Here is a 24,309-nt window from a genome sequence, read left to right as displayed (position 1 = left end):
TTATAACCAGAGTTAGCCACCCATAGCCGTAGCCACTCTGAATCGTAGCCACCCTTACTTTTAATAAGCCTTTGCTTTAAATAACAAGAACTAAAAATATTTAGGATCACATGAAAATTTATATAATTACAATGAATATATTTTTACTTAGATCTTACACCATATTTTCATTTTGTCTAATAAATTATTGAACTTGCAGCGGGTTAAAATAACCATACCCCTTCCACCCTCTTTACCCTATCCCCTCCCATTCTACGTGATGAATGAACTGGCCAATAAATGAGTTCCATGTTAGCAGGCCTAAACTGACGACAATTTTTCCGATGTCATAATATTCACGTATATTTTACATCTATTATAATTACCGTAACGTTATTTGAATTTTATATACACAATATAATGCACTGTTTTGTTACATTTGAATGTAATCGTTCTTGTCCCAAAATTTTATTGTTTTGAATGTCAATCAAGTTATGAATATAAAGTTATATTTTCCCTAACTAGACATCAAGTGGCTCCTCATATCAAATTAAATTTATGGTCAAATCCACTATTTTTCAAGTGTAGCAAGAGTACCTCTCTTACACTACCCAGGGATTCTCAGGAATTTTATATCAATGTGCAGTGCATCCCCTTTGATGATAAACAAAATTAAAATTATTGGTTGATAAGTTTGGACAATATTAGCTTGAAACCAACCTAAAATACCAATTCAATAAAGGTATCCAAAGTTTTTAAGGAAATTTATAAGAAAACTTTGAGTACCATTGTATTTAATTGTCTTATGTCCTCTCCCTACCTGTACACTATCCCACAAAGTTTTGTTAAAGAACCCTAAATGAGGAATCCTCCTTCCCCCTTAAAACAAAATCACTAGGGACTGGGGAGAAATAAATGCCTAACTAGGAAAATAAGAGAATTATCCCGAAATTTTATTAATTTACCATCCCAATTTTTAACACATATTTGCAAACAAAAAAGAATATTTCTCACATAAGTTCAAAATAATGATAAAATAATGTATTCAGTTCTGTGATATTTGTTTTTCTTATCTTTATATATATGTATGTAAATATATGTATAGCGAATCAGGGATCTAAAGGGATAAGATAATGACCGGGACTTACCCAATGATGATACACAAAATAACCCCCTGTATAGATACAATTAGTAGTTGTCACTCAAGTTAATAAACCAACCAATAAAAATTCACTAATAGTCCCCAAAGTTGTTAATCCAACGAATAAGAAAACGTTATCATAAAACTTTGGGGACTAGTTTTAATACACAGCCCAATGTCCCCTCACTCCCTGATAATGAATTGAGCTAAAATCAGCCTATACACAATGATATTATATGTGGATAAGTTTATTTTACATTTAGTCAGTCTTACTCTTCCAAACTCAAGGTATCATTGCATTTTGTCTCAATTTTAAATCTATAATTAATAGAAAAGTGTTTGATAAAACAAAAATAAAAAATCAGCTGTATGATTTTTAGTGTGCTATTTTTCATTAGTCTATTATTTATTTATTGTATCTTATTATAGACAGCTTTCCGCGGATATTATACTAAAAGATTAAAACTAGTTTTGTTGTCTACAATACGATTTTTTTAGTATTGTTCGGCACCGGTTCTTTTCCAGCGAATATTGATCGGTTTCGTAGCTATACTGGACAATAAAGTATAGTAGTTAATATTTGTGTCATAGTTATTAGGCCGCAGCCAGGCCGAAAATCATGCATCGTATCGTCCTCTAGCTAGGTTTCTACGAATGTTTACGGGTCTAACAAAAATGGTTTTATTCATATAATTATTCATTATTATATATGATAAAGCTGTCTAATAATATTATGCGATGAACAACTATTTTTGTATTTAGATGAAGAGTTATCTGGCGATATTCTTCCTAATTCTTCATACTGGTAAGTACGACTTTTTTTCATTAGAGCTGCTTGTAAAAAATTAGGTTATGTTCGTATGTCTGTCTTTAGACGGTTAGCTAAAGCCACTTTAACCTATTATATGGATAGATTGTAAATATGCTATGCGTATTTTTTTTTGTTTTTCTCTTGTTTCGACTAAAATATAAATAGTGTAAACTAGGGCTCGGCAGCTGCGCGTCACTTGCGTGAAAGCCTCAGTGTAATCGTCCTATTATAAATTTAAAATTCAGTTGGATGTCAAAATATGTTCATTAACAGACAATCAATCTTATTTTTAAAAAAATATGCACACAAGTGTGTTTAAATTTTGAGACTTATGTACGCCTGAAGCGCGGCTGCCGAGCCCTGGTGTAAACTACAATTCATAAAATTTTCAAATAAAAGTTTTAAACGTTAAAACCTTTGAGTTGTCCACATACGTAAGAATAAAATTTAAACAAAACTTCAGAGCTTGTAAAACTAAAAAAAAGTTTTTAGAGAATTTCTCGTTTTAATAGAATTCAAGTAGACTTGAAGATAAATATTTTTCTTAAATAAAATTTTTCTTTTTAGTGAGAGCTCGGAATATTAATTTGAGAAATGATAATTTTAGGTAAGATTAAACTTTTCTTGTTTTTAGGAGCGAGGCTGCTCTTTATTTCCTCTTACGTTCTTAGAAACCTTTGTGACCAAACAAAATCTTTAACACATTCCCTCAAAGTTCCTAGTTGAGCATTTTGAACCTCTTTCCTTTATTTTGTGAGAAATTAAGACAGTTTTTGATTTGTTTGCTTAGTACTGTAAAGGAAAGCACAAAATCTTCAATTAAGACTTTTGTATGCTTCACCAATTTTGGGTGTTGCCATCCTTGTTTGTCTATTAATTTAAAAAGTTGAAATAAATTACTGCAAACTTAGTTTTATTCGTTACAAACAAATCAAGGAAGGGGAAATTCAAAAGTTCCAATTTATATCGTTCTCTCTTTTATTATGGCCTTTTTCACAGGTTTAGATCTTGAACGGTTATAGATTCAAACATTGGAGAAAGGGATAGAGGTTAGAATGATAGGAGGAGATAAAGAGAAGAGAGAGAGAGAGAGAGAGAGAGAGAGAGAGAGAGAGAGAGAGAGAGAGAGAGAGAGAGAGAGAGAGAGAGAGAGAGAAATAGAGAGAAATAGAGAGAACCTACTAGAGAGCAGCATTACAGAAGGAAATAAGAAGGAAAGACAGAAGTACCAACCCAACCTATTATAGAGTAGCTTTAATAATTAAAGTGGAGGTTTACAAACGGACATAAGAATGAAAGACAGAAGTACAGACCAAACCTATTACAGAGTATCTTTGCTTAAAAGCAGCATTACACAGACTAACAGGAGGACATAGGACTGACAGACACCACCACTTATAGAGTAGCTTCTCTACTAAATAATAAAATAAATTTCAGTGCGGAGTCGGATGCATTTAGTTTCGAGGATTTCATAACTGGGAGCTTCAGTGCACAAAGTTTTAATGGTAGTTGGTGGTCAGCCAATCAACTTCAATGGTCAGATAAGGTTGGTCCCAGAGTTTACAATTCCAATAGTAGATACAAACTAAGTTTTATTAGTTAATACTTTAAATATAGATTATTTTAGCAACTTTATGAAGCAATTAAAGTCTAGTAATAATGCTTATTAATAGGTTTTTAATGTTTAAATTTGTAGGTAAGGTTTGGGGGGATTCGCAGGGTCGTCAAAGGCATAATCGTAGACGCGAAATAGTGAAAAACTTAACCATGACCAATGACGAACATCCAAAGATTGCATTCACGAGATCTAACTGAACATACATTCATACAGCAATCGGAACTAGATTATTTTCTTAAGACTGCTGTAAGTTTTGAAACAATTTCTTCTATTTTGACACGACGTTATAAAGAAATGAATGCAATCGATTGACGTCAAACTAAGAATTATCCCACAAATTAAAGTTAAATTACAGACAGAGAGATAAACAGATATACATACCAGTGGATAGACAGATAGACAAGGAAGAACAAATAATTTACCAGACTACGGACAAACAGAGAGACAGATGAATATCCTGTTACTTTGTAATTTGTGTATGAAATTATTTTCGCAGGATGGAAATCTAATAGCATGGAATTTTGAGGATGGTACAACTTCTATCATTGTGTCTGCTGATCTTTTACAATCTGTAGCTTCAAGTAAGATTCAATGTATTCTCATGAGTCGCAGGGATCTAAAGGGATAAGACATCGTCGATAAATTAATGTACATCCCCAATGATGATACTTACAATTACCCCCTTCTGTAGAAACTTTTGGACACTTAACTTAAAGAACCAACCAATAAAATTCAAAGTTGTTAAGCCATCAAAAACTTATAAAACTCGAGTAGGGGGGGAGGAGGGGATGGTATGAAGGGGACGAGAAATCGTTATTATATAGTCTGATATAAGTTTTACTTTATTAGAGTGCGAGTAATATATAAGAAATTATAAATCCATTAATATACCCTATCCCACTTTCCTGTTTCATCTAAAAATGCATCTATGAAGCTAAATTATAACTAGTAAATCTAATTATAATGTTGCTACTACAGTTATGTGTATTTTTATTATTAAATTAACTAAAATACTGCATTTCCTTCACAAAATTGTATTTACAACTTGTTTTTATTGCGAAAACAGTTTTATAAAATGTGCATGGAAATAGAATAGGAATTATTTAATGAATTAACATTAAAAGTAACAGTGTGTGTGTCTGTACCAAAGTAACTCGCTACTATGTAGCTTCTAATAGGTCTAGGGAAGGGTTATATTAATTTTGGTGTATGGTAAAATCAACCTTCCAAGATAAATTACCGCTAAAAATTTTCTTCTTTACTTAATTTTTTTTTTGAAACTAATACAGTCAATTTCCCTCCTACGCCTCAAGTGCTCCTAGGGGTTTCTAGGAGTGTACACGCTACGCTAGTATTAAGAATGAAAAAATGTCTTGTATATTCAGACAGCATTTGAAAGCTGAATCTTTTTTTTATATTCTTTTACAACAATTGGTATGAATATATCCGATCTAGCTGCATAAATTATCAATAAAGAGTTATACATTACTTTTTAATAAGGAATAGTTCAAAAATGGTTTCACCAGCTGCGAGAATGTATAAAATAAACACAATTACTCTGCATAATTCAATATAACACAGCATGTTTAATATGTGGCCTTAAATTAAATCCTCAGCCCTCTGTGTGAAGTTTAATTTGATTAGGATTACACAATTAAACTCAAAACCTTGACACATTAAAGTTTTGGAAAGGCAGAGAAAATAACTATGTATGTATGTATGTAAATCAACGGCGTCCATATGGAACTGTGGGGTTGAAGGGGGGGGGGGGGGGGATGGCCATTGTGCACGTAGGTACAATGCTTTGGTTTGCTTGAAACTCAATAGGACATTATACTAGGGTGCCATTAAATTGTATAAAAAAATAATCCCATGAAAAAAATATAAATGAGTCTTATTCTTGAAAAAGGTAAACAATTAGGTCCCATGAAAGTTGGATTTATAGCTTACAAATGAACATATAGAACTAAATTAATTAACAACTTCTTATGGGTGGAGATAATTTATTTACAGGACTGTCAACTTCCTCGTTCTATCATTCGTTGGCTAAAAAAACCAACGAGTACAAAGTAATTTGTTACAGAAAACAGATACTCTTTTCTGACACCATGGAAACTGTCCCAATTTTGTATAAATATGACGTAACTGGAACATGTTCCGCAAAAGTTATACAAAATTGGGACAGTTTCCATGGTGTCCTCTTTTCTTCATAATTGACTCAATCTTCGTATAAGAGTAATAGGATGTACTGAAGGAACTCTCTAACCGCTGAAACGATATGGTTCTCCTTTTAATTTAGCTTCTCATAGGTATTGGGAAGGGTTATAACTATTTTCGAGGGGGATGATGCCACCCTCCTAGATTGAATACAAAGTAAAAATTGTGACTGAGTAATATATTTCAGATGCCAAATTCCTTGGATTTTCCCCGGACACGACTCAGCTGTTATTTGCGTACAATGTTGACCAAGTATGGAGACATTCATTTACAGCAACATACCTAGTTCTGGATTCTGTAAATAATCAGGCAAGTATACAAATAATAATCAATATATTATTACTTGGATGTTGCACCAGATTTTCATGTACTCTAATAACCACTTAATTCCTCTTCCATCCACCTCTTTTACCCCCTCCCCTTCCCTCTTACTAGATGAACGAACTGACCAATAAATGAGGTACATGTTGGCAACCTAAATTGACCACAAACTTTCCCCTGTCAATATATACACGTATATTCTTTATCCATTCAAATAATAGCGTAAAGGACGAAAAGAAAAACATTATCACAGACAAGAAATATCAAAAGCTTGATTCAAATAAGTGCAAAAATAAATTTTATTTAAGTTTAAGGACAATGATACATTTTATGAAAGCATTTCATTAGAATAAATTCTTCAAATTCTTATTAAAAGTGTCAACATTTAACTTAGTTTGTCCATCAGTCCGTCAGTAACGCTATTGGCAGCAATGCATTTTCATTTAAGCACATGTTACTGTCCAAGTCACTTGTTCAATAGCCTAATGTAGGTATAAAAAATCGCTTCAAATCCAGTTACCTGACTGAAAGATTATAAAACTCTATAAAATGTTTTCTTTTCTGTTCAGAACCTGACTGTAAAATCTCCATCTGGTGGAACAGAGCTACAATATTGTGCTTGGATAACAAATTCTGAAAATATAAACTCTCTCATCTATGTTTTTGAAAATAATATTTATTACAGGTAATCATGCATTTCATTTTTTGTATATAAACTCCAAATTTATTTTGAAAATAGAGAAAAAAAACTTAAGATTGTGTTAAGCTAGCAGTAAGTAGTACATTATAAAAAATGACGTCATACAATACAAATGACCAACGATAGGCCATTATACATTGTGATTGACCAATGGTAAAATATATCTTTCTCAAATCCTTGAAGCTGATTGGCTGGGTACAGTTGCAGCTGCCAACCATTGGACCAAAATAATAATTAGAGATAATACATTTGTTTTCTTCTGTAATGTTTATAAAGGTACAACTCTCTGATAGAGGACGACATTGCCATCACACAAGATGGCGTGGTGGACAACGTGTTTAACGGCATCCCAGACTGGGTGTACGAGGAGGAAGTGCTGGGTGTCAACTACGCTAACCACATCAGCAACACCGGGTACAAGATGGCCTTCGCGCAGTTCAACGACACCCTGGTGCAGGAGTTTCAGTACCCGCACTATGGAGATCCTAATGATGTTCTTCATAATCAGTATCCAGTTTACAGGTACATAGTGCATTTGTACAATGACAATTTTATACCAGATTATCTTGTATTCTAACAATATTCATGTGAAATAAAAAAATATCCCATCCCCTAAAAAGGTCTCTCCAACCTATAGTGTCCTTAGGGCAGTAAGAACATAACCAATGGTAATAATTAATTTACAATTCAAAATATTCGATCCTTCTTTTTTTCTTATTGGTAACAATTAACAAGAAGGACTCTTTGCGATTTACACGAATTAATTCAGCAACATTTAAATCTATTGTTCAAGATTTCAACCTTTAGGAAAGTAAGATATCCCAAGAGTGGTGAGGTGAACCCGACCATCAAGCTTTTTGTCCGACAATTCTCAGAGGAAAAGAACAAGGAAGTCGTACCTCCCAAGGAGGTTACAGAGTGGGGAGAATATATCTATGCCAAGATCTATTGGATTGATGACTATCAATTGAGGTTAGTATCCTCCTATATAGGAAGTAGTAAAGGTTTCTTGTCTGTAACTATCAAACTGATTGAGTCCTCCTTTTAGGTTAAGCTTCACATTTGCCACAGGATAGTTATAGGCCATTTAATTTTTAGATTTAGGTCTTTTGGTGGTTTAATACTATTTTTCTAGCCACTCTCTACCCCTTTGAATACAGAGCCCCTAGCAATTGATAAAACACAGGGACAATTATACAGCTTCATAGGTTAGACGATTTTTAAAACCAACCCAGCCATATTTGTTACCCAATACTTTGATTCAAATACTGCTTTTTATCTCATGATCACCCCTTATAAATTAACCCTTCTGTAGGTTAAAATTATTAATTGAAATGTTAGGACATTTAATTTACCAACAAATAAGAATTTAATAAAAGTCACCAAAGTCATAAAGTGAACGAATAAGAAAATATTATTATCACACTTTGGGGACTAGTGTAATAAACAGCTTAATGTCCCATCCTTTCCTGACACCAAACTTACATGTTCAACAGTATAAATGATTAAAAAGCATAAAATCACGATGTAAAATATTGCAAGCTTCGCCTGAAAGATAAATTATCTATACAAAATTTGCATTTGTTCCTAAAATATTTGCATCCCCCCTGAATATTCATCAAGTACAATATGAAGTAAAGAAAATTAATTCAAAATTTTAAAATTTTACAAACATGAGTTTGGAATTTTTAAAAAGTTTTAGCAGAAATTAAAAAATGGTTTGGGGAAATGTTTAGCATATTTAAATTAAATTTTTTATATCAATGTAAGAAAAATACTTCAATGTCTAAACTCCATGTACAATTTAGCCCTGTGAAAAATCATACATCGGGGCTAATAAAACTGACAAAGCCCAAATTGTGTTAAAATTGCGTAAAAAATTATCCATGTGACGTAATAAAATGAGGGAGATGAGAAGAGAAGTGAGAAAGAAAACCCCTAAAAAGAGATGGATAATCCCTCATTTTTATTACGTCACATGGATCATTTTTGACGCAATTTTAGCACAATTTGGGCTTTGTCATAAAACTGGTTTAATCTTATATTTTTTCATTTAAATATCCGAGGAAAGTTGTCTATAATACGATGCCATAAATAACTATAATGAAATATTTACTTAGTGTTACATGGATGAACAGAGTTCAAAACAAAACAATTCTGTCCAAATGTGCTGAAGAATCCGACACTTGGTCCTGCCAGCTTACCTGGAGTTTCCAGGAACCCCAAGGCTGGATGGATCCTGCCACACCTGTGCTCTACAACAGCGAGGGCAGTGTTATCACAATTTGGTCAAAGCTGGAGAACGACGGGCTTCACTATCCCCACGTGGCTATGATTGACGCTAATGGGTTGACCTACCTAACTTTTGGAGAGATGGTGGTGACTGACATCCTGTCCTGGCAGGATGGTACAGTTTACTTGATGGGGACAGGAACTAAAAGTCCAGGATCTAGACACCTGTACAGATGGAAGGAGGGAGAGACCCATTGCTTGACATGCTCAGTACTTGTAAGTATTATTTACACTTGTTTTTTTTGTGTGTCAAGATACCTATTATTTTTTATTTATTTCATTTCTTTCTATTCTACTTACACCAATTTTTTTTCAACTTTTCATATTGTAGGGATGAGACAGTGAAGTTAAAATTAATTTTTCGCCTCCTAAAAAGGGATAAGACAATGGCCGATAAATTTATGTACATCCCCAATGATGATACACACAATTACCCAATCTGTAGTTTATAGTAAGAGGTTGAAATGTTTGGATACTCAACTAAAAGAACCTAACAATCATGATTCAATAACAGTCCCCAAAGTTGTTAGGCCAACGAATAAGGAACCATTATTATAAAACATTAGGGACCAGTGTTATAAACAGCCTATTGTCTTCTCCCTACCTCTAATAAAAGATACTACAGACTTAAAGATTATTTGTAAAAGATGCGTCATAAAATTTAAGAAAAGAACATTTAATCAATTGAAACACTTTTATTTAGAGTAGAAATATTTTAATTTGATTGTTTTAATTTTGTAAAGTGTTATATATGTAAAATGAACACACACACACATTCACATGAGTGGTCCCACACTTTAATTGTAATTAACTATTTCAAAATTAATATTCTCAGCTAAACTAAATTCAAATAATTAAAACATTTCTCTTTGTGTATAATAAATGTACATATTTGTCAAAAAATGTTTATGCTATTAGCTAGATCTGAAACAAACAATGGGCCAAAATAACCACCCCCTTAACACCATCCACTCCCCTTCTTCTAACCAATAAATGACAGAGAAAATATCAACCTATATTGATATCAATTTTATCCACGTCTACATACATATATGTACTATATAGAGAGATAGAGATGATGTTTGTGAGTACAATGATGTTGTTCTCAACTCAAACAATCAATACCTAATTCACAAATGTAGAGGACAGGTATTTTAGTTTTGTGTGTTTCCGCTGAAATAAAAACGGAAAATCTTATTTTTTGTAACCAAACACGTAACTCCCCTAGTTATGATATCCTTAATTTCAAAAATGTTTGAAATTAAGGTATGAATAGTTTTTTTATTGGTAAGTTTTTTTTTCTCCTTAGGTTAGGTTTGGTTATGTTTGGTACAGGGTAGTCCCGTAAGGTTAGGCCACCTCAGGGTTTGTCTTCTGGCAGGGTTTATCTATTAAGAAAAAACTACCTACCCTTATTTTAAATTTATCGTATTAATAAAATGAATTTGAAGGGAATCCCGGAAGTTTACCTGAGACATAGCTCTGACCTTAGTTTAGTATCCGTCCTGGAGGATAATCAGAATCTGGCGGACAGGCTAGCAGACAAGTCTCTACCTGACATCACTGTCACGTCCTTCCCAGTTGGAGTGGACGGGTTTATGGCTCCAGTTAAGATTTACACTCCCAAGGGATTGGATGTGACTAAGAAGCATCCCATGATTTTGTATATTTATGGAGGTCCAGGAGCTCAGCAGGTCGCTTCCAGGTAAACTAAATTGAACAAGGATATATTTGTCCATAGATGCTTGACAAAATAATAACATGGAACACACCCGAGAAATAAAAAAAGTGTTTAAATTCATGATCTGAATAAAGAATTCTGTTTTTGTTATATCTAAAGTTAGAAAGTATGCCAGTATGTCATGGAAATACCAGAGACACGACAGGCCTAACGATATTCCATCATTTCAATAGATGCTATACAAGCCTCTTCAGTTTTTTAAGGGTATCTTTTACTTTCAATTTTCCAGGGCTCAGCAGCCACGCGTCAGCCGGGACTAAGCCTTAAATTTAAACCATTTTGGATTGGTAGCTCTAAAGATTTTTGGGGAAAAGAGATTGCCCTATTTGGGCCAGGTTTAGACTTTCAGCTAATTTTTTAAAATAGTAAAAGGTTGATTTAAAAGGTTACATGCGGCTGATGCACGTCTGCTGGGCCCTGCAATTCTCAACAAAGGGGTATTTTCACAGGTCACTTTCGACACTAGTCTCTTGGGGACATTATACTACTTTGTTTTATAGATTAGAGTAAAATTATCAAGTAGACTAGACATAAATTAAGCAGTTTTTTTCTTCTAGTGTAGGTAAATGAATAATCCCCAAGAGAAAGATTTAGAACTTTAGAAAATTAGAACTTACCCAAGGGAATTTGGTTAATAGTTAATACTATACAATATAATTACCTTATATTAGCACAACATTAACAAATTAATTCATTTCACACATTACCTGAAAATTGAACATGAAAACTCTTTCTTTTAATTATGCTAAAATGGAGGAAAATCTTTATCAGTAATGTACAAGTGGCTATAATAATTGATATTATTATTTGAATGTTGCCCTTGATTTTCATGTACTCTGATAAAGTAAAGCTCGAAGCTGGCTAAAATAAAGATGCCCCCCAGCCACCCCCTTCACCAGATCTCATCCCTTCTGACTAGATGGGTGAACTGACCCAAAAAATGAGGTCGATATAAGCAAGCTAAGTTCCCAAATTAATGAGAAGAGTGCCTCTTAAAAGGAATATTTTTAATTGTATATACATATTTCAGATGGACCCTGGGCTGGGAATCGTACTTGAGTTCATCTAAAGACATTGTGTACGTGTTGATGGACGGCAGAGGGACAGGATATCAGAGCAATGAATATAAATTTCAGGTAAAAAAATATTTTTTTAAGCCATAGGAAATTATAAAATCATTCCATTTTTTCAATTTAAAATTTTTTTTTGCTTTTTAGGTTATTAACTACTTCTTGAATCAAGGAATTAGACAATGGACGATAAATTGATGTACATAATTGATGATGATGCACAAAATTACTTCTTCAGTAGATTACAATCAAAAGTTGAAACGTTTGGACATTCAAATTTATGAACCAACTAACTAACGAAAATTCAATAAATATCCCCAAAGTTGTTAGGCTTACGATTAAGAAAACGTCCCCTCCCTCCCTGCAAAATTAGACATTCTCCATAATTTTCAATTCATTTATTATTAACTTGGAAGTATTGCTTTTATTTTGATGTTTATTGATGTTATCCCTATTTAATCTCAGGTATACAGAAATCTTGGCACCGTAGAGATGGATGACCAGATTTCTGTGACAAGGCAGATAGCTCAACAGTTTGACTACATAGATCCAGACAGGATTGGTATCTGGGGCTGGTCATATGGTGGTTTCAACACTGCCATGACTCTGGAGAGGGATACAGGTTCTAATCCTGTATTCGCCTGTGGGATCTCAGGTAAAAAAGAAGTTGGTAATGGTGCTCAAATATCTATTTAGGGAAAGTCCAATTTTTAAATTTTTATATTCCATTATGGCCTCAAAACCGATTAATATCAGCTGTATTAAAACCGGTTCTGTGTCATACTAGAAAACATAATAATACCTGATTTGTTACCTTTAATCTAATTATTTTTCAGTTTAAAATCCGTGGAAAGCTATCTATAATACTTTGCGATAAATATCTATTTTCATATAAGTTGGTTTACAGTATCTATATTTCTAGTTGCTTCTGTAACAAGTTGGTTACTGTATGACAGTATCAATATTTCTAGTTGCTCCTGTAACAAGTTGGTTACTGTATTACAGTATCTATATTTCTAGTTGCTCCTGTAACAAGTTGGTTACTGTATTACAGTATCAATATTTCTAGTTGCTCCTGTAACAAGTTGGTTACTGTATGACAGTATCTATATTTCTAGTTACTCTTGTAACAAGTTGGTTACTGTATGACCTTATCTATATTTCTAGTTGCTCCTGTAACAAGTTGGTTACTGTAAGACAGTATCTATATTTCTAGTTGCTCCTGTAATAAGTTGGTTACTGTATGATTGTATCTATATTTCTAGTTGCTCCTTAACAAGTTGGTTACTGTATGACCTTATCTATATTTCTAGTTGCTATTGTAACAAGTTGGTTACTGTATGATAGTATCTATATTTCTAGTTGCTCCTGTAACAAGTTTGTTACTGTATGACAGTATCTATATTTCTAGTTGCTCCTGTAACAAGTTGGTTACTGTATGACCTTATCTATATTTCTAGTTGCTTTTGTAACAAGTTGGTTACTGTATGACAGTATCTATATTTCTAGTTGCTCCTGTAACAAGTTGGTTACTGTATTACAGTATCTATATTTCTAGTTGCTCCTGTAACAAGTTGGTTACTGTATGACAGTATCTATATTTCTAGTTGCTCCTGTAACAAGTTGGTTACTGTATGACAGTATCTATATTTCTAGTTGCTCCTGTAACAAGTTGGTTACTGTATTACAGTATCAATATTTCTAGTTGCTCCTGTAACAAGTTGGTTACTGTATGACAGTATCTATATTTCTAGTTACTCTTGTAACAAGTTGGTTACTGTATGACCTTATCTATATTTCTAGTTGCTCCTGTAACAAGTTGGTTACTGTAAGACAGTATCTATATTTCTAGTTGCTCCTGTAATAAGTTGGTTACTGTATGATTGTATCTATATTTCTAGTTGCTCCTTAACAAGTTGGTTACTGTATGACCTTATCTATATTTCTAGTTGCTATTGTAACAAGTTGGTTACTGTATGATAGTATCTATATTTCTAGTTGCTCCTGTAACAAGTTTGTTACTGTATGACAGTATCTATATTTCTAGTTGCTCCTGTAACAAGTTGGTTACTGTATGACCTTATCTATATTTCTAGTTGCTTTTGTAACAAGTTGGTTACTGTATGACAGTATCTATATTTCTAGTTGCTCCTGTAACAAGTTGGTTACTGTATTACAGTATCTATATTTCTAGTTGCTCCTGTAACAAGTTGGTTACTGTATGACAGTATCTATATTTCTAGTTGCTCCTGTAACAAGTTGGTTACTGTATGACAGTATCTATATTTCTAGTTGCTCCTGTAACAAGTTGGTTACTATATGACAGTATCTATATTTCTAGTTGCTCCTGTAACAAGTTGGTTACTGTATTACAGTATCTATATTTCTAGTTGCTCCTGTAACAAGTTGGTTACTGTATAACAGTATCTATATTTCTAGTTGCTCCTGTAACAAGTTGGTTACTGTATGACAGTATCTATTTTTCTAGTTGCTCCTGTAACAAGTTGGTTACTGTATGACAGTATCTATACGGAGAGGTTTATGAGTTTACCAAGTGATAATGAGGCAGGGTACAATAACAGTGTTATTTCAGGGTAAGTTATTTTTATTGACATCCTAATTTCAATGATGGGCACCGACACCCCCATCTATAGCGCACAACCACTACTAATTTAATAAAATACAAACCTTATTAAAACTGAAAAGTTATTAAATTAAAATATTTCCTATTATTGGAGTATTTTTTTATCTGTCATAAAATCAATTAATGTTCGCAAAAGCAATTTCTTTAAAATCAAAATAAAGTAAGGACTTTTTTGTTTAACCTTACACACACACTCACACACAAACACCCATACACACATAAAACACACACACACACACTACAACCACAAACACACACACACACACACAACACACAAACACATCACACACACTTTATCTTCCTCAACAGTGAGATGCGATAATTAATTGACATTTTTGCCAACATTTTCATTAAAGAATTTGCAATTTTACGTAAAGAATGCATCCAGAAAATTTGTGTTAGCCAATCTATGCTAAAATGTAAAAAAGTTGAATGTGAAGATGTACCAAAAGTTGAAATTTTAAAAAAATTGTCTTGTGTCATAGAAATATCGATATTAAGATATCTTATAACTTGATTTTTTTATAATTAAGTTTTAAAGACGTGAGTACGTCGATATCAAATATCTAGTTTTTTACCTATTTAATGAAGTATTTACCAGGGAGGGAGTAGTCATTAACATGTTTTTTTTACCCTAGTCCCCAAAGTTTTCTTAATCGTTGTCTTTGCAACTTTGGAGACTTTTATTGAATTTTGATTGGTAGGTTAATTAAATTAAGTGTCTAAACTTTTTAACAACTAATTGTAATCTGCAGAAGGAGTAATTTTGTTTATCATCATTGGGGATGTATATCAAATTATCCACCATTGTCTTATCCCTTTAGATCCCCATATTTACTCAATTTTCCGGATAACCATCTGTGCAATTCTTTAGTATAGAAATGTTCGTTTATCCTTCAGATTAGTTGGACTCTGTTGTCAAGTATGTTGTCATCCTTGTTTTTAAATTACTTAAATGGATTTATTATTAATGGGATCTTACACCAGATTACCCTGTGCTCTTATAAAGTGAAACTGGCTAAAATAACGATACCTCCATCCACTCCCTTCACCCCATCCTCTTCCTTCCTTCTGGATGAACGAACTAAACGAATTATATCCATGTTAGCAACCTAAATTTACAATTTTTTCCCTGTCATAATATATACCCTATATTCTAAATCCATTAATACATATATTTGTTCCTTGTATGTAAATACACTGGGGTTAATAACTTTATACTGAATCTGAAATTAAATCAAAGTATAAGATTATATGACAGTGTACATATAACTAGCACTGTTCATTTTGTCTATCTAATTCTTGCGAAGTTTCACAATTTTAGTTACAATTTTCTGTAGAATTATAGTCGGACAGATGGACAAAGTCTGTTATAGAGTAGACAGATCCTGAACGAAAATATAGAATTCCAGAAAAAATCCCAATATTATTACTGAAGGACTGACATATAAATATTCTCATTTTGAAGATTATATTTAGAAATGATTTCAATCATCTATTTTTAACAGAAACGGATAATAGTTATTTATCGTATCGTATGACAGACAGCTTTCTGCGGATATGAAAAATTAAAAATGAAAAATTATAAGATTAAAACCAGTCACAAAACTAGTATTAATTTTATGATTTTTATTTTGATATTAGTGGAAAATTGTTTTAAATACTCTACTATACATGATTTTTCAGTATGGCTGAGAACCGGTTTTAATTAAAGTATTGCTTCGAAACCGAAGCAATACTGGAATATGACATAACATGCACACCTGTACAAACGGACTGACAAATAAATTTGTGAGTGCGTCTAACGTAAATGTCCTAGTTTTGTAGTGCATCTACTAACAACTATTCAATTTCAACCCAACTCATTTAGTCACAAGATAAGAATAATGGATGTATAATTAATTGGATCTTGCACCAGTTTTTCATGTTTTATTATAAAGTGAACTCTATAGCGTGCTAAAATAACGATATCTCCCATCCCCCTCCTTCACTTTATCCTCTTTTCTCGTACTGGATAAACGATCCGACCAATCAATGCGGGGGGGAATTGTAACCTAAATTGATGACAATTTTTCTCCGGTTATATCTTCCGCGTATAGTCTACATCCATCAAAGAATAATCAAACAAGGGCAAATATGTTCATAAAGACCACCACAATAGCAATAATAAATAATTTATCTCAAAATTTTTTTTTAGCATTTGGTATGCTTACTTAAAACATATCAAACATATGACAAATACTATTTTTTTTAGAAAAATTGTCTAAAATCTTTCACCTCCTGTCTTACAGAAGGAGCATTACAAAGAATTTGCACTAATCTCACCAGATATAAATTGTAATTAGGTAAAATATATGTGTTAATTGTAGAGAAAGTTTTGCTTAAATTATTCTACCTTGTTGTCCGAGAAATCATACAAAAAAATCAGCATGTTTTAAATGGGCGTAGGGACTTTTTTGTAACAGTTATAGAGTTGCACACTTTCTAAATATACTTATCTGTTACAGGAATCATGATACATAGTTTGAAATCATTAGGTCAATTCTAACATGCCTAAATTAATGATAAGAGCTATCTGTTGCGATAGGATCGAACCTAATTATAAAAAAGCTATGAGTTCAAAATCCAAATCTGAATACAATTCTTGCTTGCACTCTGCTTATCTCATGTGTAGATAAAATTTTAAATTAAGTTGTTACAGGTGATTCACCTCTATTCATACTCAAATACAATACAAATAAAAAAAATTATTCATATACTTTAAAAAATAGATATTAAGTTGAACAAAAAAATCTTTAGGTTAAGCAAAAATTGAAGAAATTTTGAACTATAAGTATACTGATCCATAAAGTTTTTATAAATAAGATGGCTTAAAAAAAACTTTGTTTCCTAACCCCAAAGAATATAGCCTAAAACCAGTACAGTACCAGTATACCCTGTCGGTCCAGCGGTTACCGAGATCGTAAGGTTTAGACAGACAGACGGAAATACGGCCATACTTCGTTCGTTTTTGTATTATAGATTATTACTTTGAACATGAACATCTTATATTTCAGTATAGAAAATTTGCGAGGAAAGAAATGGTTGTTAAACCACGGAGTTGCAGATGATAATGTTCACTATCAACACTCTATGCTACTAACCAGGTATACCCAGGGAGGGAGGGGATAGTTGCAGATGATAATGTTCACTATCAACACTCTATGCTACTAACCAGGTATACCCAGGGAGGAAGGGGATAGTTGCAGATGATAATGTTTACTATCAACACTCTATGGCATGCTTCTTACAAGGTACAACCATGGAGTAAGGGAACATTTGACTTTAAATGCCATTAAAATTTTTTTAACCACGCTCTCTTGCGAGGGAAATTTTTCTTTCTTTTTACATCCCTTCGTTTACCCCTTTTGCCCCCCCCCCCCCCTCCCAAGAAAAAGCACAGGGATATTTTTCCAGTGAGTGGAGGTGTGGATATTGCACGCTCGTATTAAATTTTGTCATTAGCAATAAAATTTTTGTTTAGAGCTTTAGAATTATCAGATATCCAGTTTGAACAACATTCTTATGCTGATGAAAACCACAGTCTGCGTGGGGTTAGCAGGTGCAGTAATAGTTATTTATCACATCGTATTATAGACAGCTATTCTAAAAACTAAAAATAATAAGGTTAAAACCAGTTTTGTAAGCACCAAGGGACCGAGCCCAGTATATAAGTATTCACTTAATCAATTATCGTCAATCTCGGCTTAAAACATAGTGCTTCCATTCGTCGTCTGGGAGGTGATAAGTTCGAGAATCGAATCTCGGCTCAAAACCACGGCGTAACTAAAGACGTTAAAAATGCTTTTTACTTCTGCTATTTCTTATGTGAGTCATTACTAACAAGGTTGGATTTATATGTATATCTGTCTGTTTGTCAGTCAGGTTTTAGGCTTGTTTTCCTGTCTACTATAATTTTCTCCTCCACAAACTAATATTTGCTAGTGGCAAATTATTTATTTAACCTTTTCAATAAAAATGTATTGAATTGTTGAATAAAATATTCAAATACATTATTGAATGAGTTTATATTTCATATTTGAAAACATTCAATTAAGTTAGAAGCTTTTACACAATATTATTTTCAAATTTAAGCTCTAAACTCAATTTAATATGCTAGTAGTGGCTTTGCCCCCAGCTTCTAGAACCACTCCCCTTATTAGATATTATGAAAATACATATTTTCGAATTAGCAAAAGATTTTTCTGCATGATTTATTTTATGGTAAATTTAATGTTTTTTTACTAACTGCTTCGCCCCCATATAGAGGTAGGTGGCCCTCATGCAAATCATACTTCTAAGAGGGATTTTTTCTCGAGTTGTGGTGGGGATGTCTCATTCCTCCATTCTCTAAATAGCCTAAAACATTCAATGGTACTTGGCAACAGTGCATGGATCGGTCTACTGTTTACGACTTACACGCAGAATCTTTGAATAAAAAAGAATTGTGGGTGCATTCCCTTTAAGGAAAAGCCAAAATGGTCTAGCAGTTATATCGTTATACTCTGTATTACAGTTAAAGAAACGAGTCGAGTTATTAATAGTGAAATTTTTTTATAGATTTTTGTACCACGCCATGGATGACTTCTGGAATAGATGTTTTAATCTGTAGAAAAAGAAGAAAAGCAATACACAACAAAGGGCGTGCACAGAGTTATGTTTAGCCACCCCATCTAGCATTGTATAATATATATCTTTTAATCAAACTTATGTATTAAAATTTTGTAATTATAATTAATACTTTTTTCTTAATTTATGTATTAAAACAACTAGTCATGTTATTATACTAAACTTTATGTTGTATTAAGATTAAATACTTAACATTGTTATTTTATAATTGGTATGAAAAATGTAAGGATTTTTAATTTTGTTATAAAATAGTTAATAAAAGTAATAAATCTTTCCTGCTAGGGTATAGAAAATTTTCTTTATTATCAAATTTTATAAATTTTTCATCTTTATCATATTGCCTACCCCCCCCTCCCATAAAAAAAATAACACTTTTTAGTAGAAAGCTACTCTATAGTTAATTTAATCTGTCTGTATTTTTTTCTGCTGATAAAAGAGCATTAAGTAATCAACTTACTTGGTCCGCCAGTCGTTTCTCTTTTTTGATCACTGCATATCAGCTTTATAACTCGCTTTGTCCGTTTGTCCATCCATGATTTTTTATGCTTCGATACTCTTGGATGTTGTCATCCCTTTATTCATCGGAACCAATCTTATCATTATTTTTTGTAAGTTTTGATATTTGTTTATCATATCTTTACACGACGACGATAAATGCTTAGTAAGCTGCCGAGCCCCTCTAATAAAATTGTATTATTTGAAGAGGGTCTAAATAAACTGAAATGTATAGTGAATATTTTTGTTTATCTCCGGTAATGTAAAATAAATATGGGAGAGTAATAAATTTCCTACCCATCCTCGGCTGCAGTACATCAAACTTGTTTCAAAAGATACAAAAGGGCTTGAAAAATACGCATGCATTTTTAAAGTCTAAGAATAGAGGCGGCAGGAGTAAAATAACTGTATACCCACCGACTAAAGACCCTATAATTTAATTAGAAGCTAGCATTTAAAAGTGGCCGAATTTATAAATGTTTTCGCATTTTTAGAAACAATGCACATAATATAAAATTTATTAGGTATTTGTGTTTATCCTTTATAAACCCTGAAAATTACTGAAGTAAAAAAACATTTTTTGGCGTTATCATGAAAAATAAAAACTGAAAAATTTCGGTATTTTGATAGTATACTGCGTTTTCATGCGTTTTTTGAGGGGTTTTGGCGTGTCCAACCCCCTAAGAAAATAATTTGTAAGCAACACAGGACCATTAGGTAGAGCCCAATCAAGTCAGCAGTTACCGAGATATTAAGCTTCAGACAGACAGACAGACCAAAGGACGGACAGACTGACAGACATCAAGCTACTTTGTATCATAGATATAAATTATAAGCATTGTCTGTAAATTAAAAATGCTTAATAAAACTCTAGGTATATATTGACAAAACTTTGTTTGCCGCTAAACTTTTACCTCTAATTAGATTGCAAACATAAAAGTATATGGGTTTGGAAGCTGGACTGTCCACAGTGACCATGCAGTAAACAGACACCCAGAAAAAAATAGAAAAATAGTAAAACAATTCTTTTAAAATCAAACGGACATAAACAGGCAGTTAGTCAAGAAATATGTAGTAAGTTAAATTATTAGGCTAGCCGTCTTGCAACAAAAAGGCAGGCAGAAAGGCAACAAAAAGGCAGGCGGAAAGGCAACAAAAAGGCAGGCGGAAAGGCAACAAAAAGGCAGGCGGAAAGGCAACAATTCAGGCGGTTTGTCAGTCATAAAATTTATGATTTCGCTTTATTGCTAACCTAAACTATCTACCAAGAGACGGCCGCCGCACTGCAATTTACTCAATGTGTTTTGAACAATTGACAGCTGCATTAGATGCCTAGCTAGAATAAAAGAAAAAGGAGAGTAAAATTTGACACACAAATACAGCAATTTTTACTTGCTCATATAAGATATTGAATACTATTTATTTATCGCATCGTGTTATAGACAAATTATCAAATGAAAAATCATAGGATTAAATCAGTTTTTTTTAGCCCGGAGGGAACTAAGGCATGGAATAACAAAACTGGCATTAATGTTATGTTTTTTAAAATAAATCATGAACAATTGTCTTTAATACGATTCTTTATATGATTTTTCGATAGGCTGAGAACCGGTTCTAATCCAGCGAATGTTAATAGGTTTTGAAGCCATTCTATAAAATATTGATGTTGAATAGACAACAAAAATATCAGGGAAATTATAAGTGAGGGAAAAGGGCATTTAAAAGACCCCACGCATCTAAAATTTAAAATAAATTTTTATTAACAGATATTTTGTTGAACCAAATTGTGTCAAACCTATAGAGCATTGCAAGAGTTCAATATAATAAATTTAATTTGGCATGGAATAAATGTATATTATACAGGGTAGCATCATTATATTTGTAACCAATTTTATATTTGTAATAAGTTTTTTTCATGTGCCGAGAACATTGACTAAAAGAATATGTAGGCGTTGTTTAGGACAAATATTGAAGGATTATACTTTGGAAAAATATGCTTATTTTGAAATACATATCTTTCTATCTAAAATACAGTAGGTTTTTTTAATGATATTTTTTTGATGATCTGTTAATTGTCTTAAAAAACAAAGAAAATAAGCCATTAATCATTGAATTTTGATAACTATAAGTGGGGTAAAATTGCTTTTAAAAATGTTCTCATAAAAAAACATACTGTATTATATAATAATAAATAAATGTGACGAAATAATACTTGTTGACAATACTTGTGACTATGGCCCCAGTAATTAGGTGTTTTAGACTTTTGTGTTGTTCAGTTAAACCAAAAATAAACTAAAACAAGATGATAAACAGAAAAAGCAACCAAATATTTCCTGCAGCTTTTCCTAAACAAAAAAGTGATGCTTCGTAGCTGTTATATTTTACGGCATCAGCCAGAAAATTGAAATATTTGCAGATTTGCAAAACTGTTTCATGTCAGAAAGTTTGCACAAATTCAAAACATAAAAGAATAACTTTTGTTTTCAGGTAGATTTTCTCTATTGTGCATAGCACCATTCATATAACTACACATACACACACCCTCACACACACACACACATACACATACACACATACATACCCACAGCCACCCACACACGTTCACAAACATGCATAGCAAAAGCAAAAAATAACCCATTGATATTACACAAAACCAGATTACAATTTTATTAATCTTTTACTAATTAAAGGAAAAGTTTTTGGTAACGTTTTCTTATTAGTTTACTAACTAACTTTGGAGACTTTTTATTAAATTTGATTTTTTTAAAGCGAAGCTTTTCTATAATTTGTGTCGGTCCGTCCGTCCGTCTGTAACGGATAACTTTTTTTGTCAATTTAGGCATGTTAGAATTGTCCTATCGATTTCAAATTTTGCATGGTGATTTCTGTAATAGTTAGACACGATTTAGAAAGCGTAGCAACTCTATAATCATTACCAAAATGTCCGTACGTCCATTTTAAACAAGTAGATTTTTTTACTTTTTTAACAACAAATTTTTATGTGATCTAATTTTTCGTATACTGATTCCTGGGACAACAAAGTACAATATTTTAAGCGAAGCAACTCTATAATCAAGTCCTAAAAATGTAAGTATATCCATGAACATTAACCTGTATCAAGCAGTTTTTCAACAAATTTACTTACAATTTTGCTTCGACTCTTTTACATTTATATTCTGATTATTCAGTTCTGACACTATACAAGTGGTAATGTCCGTTTGTCCTACCGTTTCAGTGCTTCGCGTGTTGTCATCCTTGTTTGTTTATTAAGTTAAGTGTATAAATGTTTCAACCAATAATTGTAATCTAAAAAAGGGTTAATTTTGTTTATCATCATTGGGGATGTACATCAGTATATCGGCCATTGTCTTATTCCTTTAGATCTCTGGATGTTAAGCCATGTTTATATTGTTTATATGTGTATGTATGTATGTATAAAAAATGCACTAATATAATTTTCACAATGTGAAAATCTAAAAACTCTTTCCACCCTTACAGACGCCAAGGATATTTTAATCTCATTTTCCTCACTTAAAAATGTGTTATTCGCCCCCCCCCCCTCCCCCCTACAAAACTATGACTCTGACCTTGAATGATAATTAGGTTAGGTTAGATTATTAGCTAGAGGGCCGAGCGCTGCGGCTAGGTAGGCCAGGGGACCGAGCGCGGCGGCAGGAGATTTTAAGAGGGGGGGGGGGGTATGTACTCAAATTTTTAAAATTGAAAAAATCCTAATAGGGTAATACCCCTTTTTCACATAAAAAATATTTGGAAGAAACATTTAGTTTTTTTAACGGAATTGTGTGTAAAATTGATAAATTAATGACAATAGTTGTAAGATTTCAGTTTTTCTGACCAACAAGTAAAAAAGTATTAAAGCTACGCTGTTATAAGAACCCCAAGATGCCCATTATTATGTCACAGCATGGGACACATGAAAATTTAGTTGCATATTTTAACAATCGATATATTATTACTTGGATGTTGCAACAGATTTTCATGTATTCTGATTAAGTAATGCTTGCAGCTTGCTATGATAATGTTACCCCAATTCAGCCCTTTTACCATATCCCCTTACCTCCTACTGGATAAATGAACTGACAAATAAATAAGGTTCATAATAGTAGGCTAAATTGACGATAAATTTTTCCCCTGTCAATATATCCACGTATATCTTATAACCATTGTTTGGGAAAGTATGTCACCACGAGAAAGCTGTACGCGCTTTCAGTCATCGAGATATTTTCATATATTTTAATTGGTTTTAATAAATAAAACTATATATTGATTTATTAAGAATTCTCCTTTTATGTACAAAAATGTTTTTTTTTATTTCCTAAAAAAAGTTTAGAGATAAAAAATGCGCGCAGCACTGTTTTCAGTTGGTCTTTTAAAACTTTTCCCTTCAGTTGACGCGTGACAACCAAACATTAACCACATTTTACAACCCATAAGATCTGTTCTTTTGAGTATTTTTTAAAAAGCAAATCATTTAAATAATTAGGGTAGGTCTGTACGTACGTCCGTAATGGTAGCTCCTTTTGCTAATTTAAACATAACCTTTTAGTTTTACTTTATCCTGTATTTAAATTTATGTACAATTTTGTTTAAA

At 32.5% G+C, this 24,309-nt stretch overlaps 3 protein-coding genes across 4 annotated transcripts in view; 1 reads left to right on the top strand and 2 right to left on the bottom strand.

The window, feature by feature from the left end:
- LOC145316261 (tryptophan--tRNA ligase, cytoplasmic-like) overlaps positions 1-24,309 on the bottom strand; it is a 309,384-nt gene that overhangs the window by 202,349 nt on the left and 82,726 nt on the right. The window lies entirely within an intron of this gene.
- The window catches only part of Ufm1 (Ubiquitin-fold modifier 1), a 268,608-nt gene that overhangs the window by 197,019 nt on the left and 47,280 nt on the right, over positions 1-24,309 (bottom strand). The window lies entirely within an intron of this gene.
- Positions 1,277-19,496, top strand: LOC145316260 (venom dipeptidyl peptidase 4-like). Its single transcript, XM_080156683.1, has 18 exons — positions 1,277-1,408; positions 1,883-1,925; positions 2,499-2,538; positions 3,369-3,477; positions 4,046-4,130; positions 5,954-6,075; positions 6,657-6,772; positions 7,064-7,309; positions 7,595-7,759; positions 8,908-9,295; positions 10,145-10,228; positions 10,531-10,784; positions 11,851-11,956; positions 12,356-12,545; positions 14,379-14,484; positions 17,591-17,680; positions 18,058-18,135; positions 19,134-19,496. Exons 2-18 carry the CDS (start codon positions 1,883-1,885, stop codon positions 19,183-19,185), a joined length of 2,274 nt encoding a protein of 757 aa, XP_080012809.1. The 5' UTR covers positions 1,277-1,408; the 3' UTR covers positions 19,186-19,496.

This window comes from Acartia tonsa, chromosome 4 (assembly GCF_053477335.1).
Source record: "Acartia tonsa isolate MP-2025a chromosome 4, ASM5347733v1, whole genome shotgun sequence".
NCBI classification, from domain to species: Eukaryota; Metazoa; Arthropoda; class Copepoda; order Calanoida; family Acartiidae; genus Acartia; species Acartia tonsa.
The sequence above is the reverse complement of the archived record's forward strand: the minus strand, read 5'-3'. Positions and strand labels throughout refer to the sequence as shown.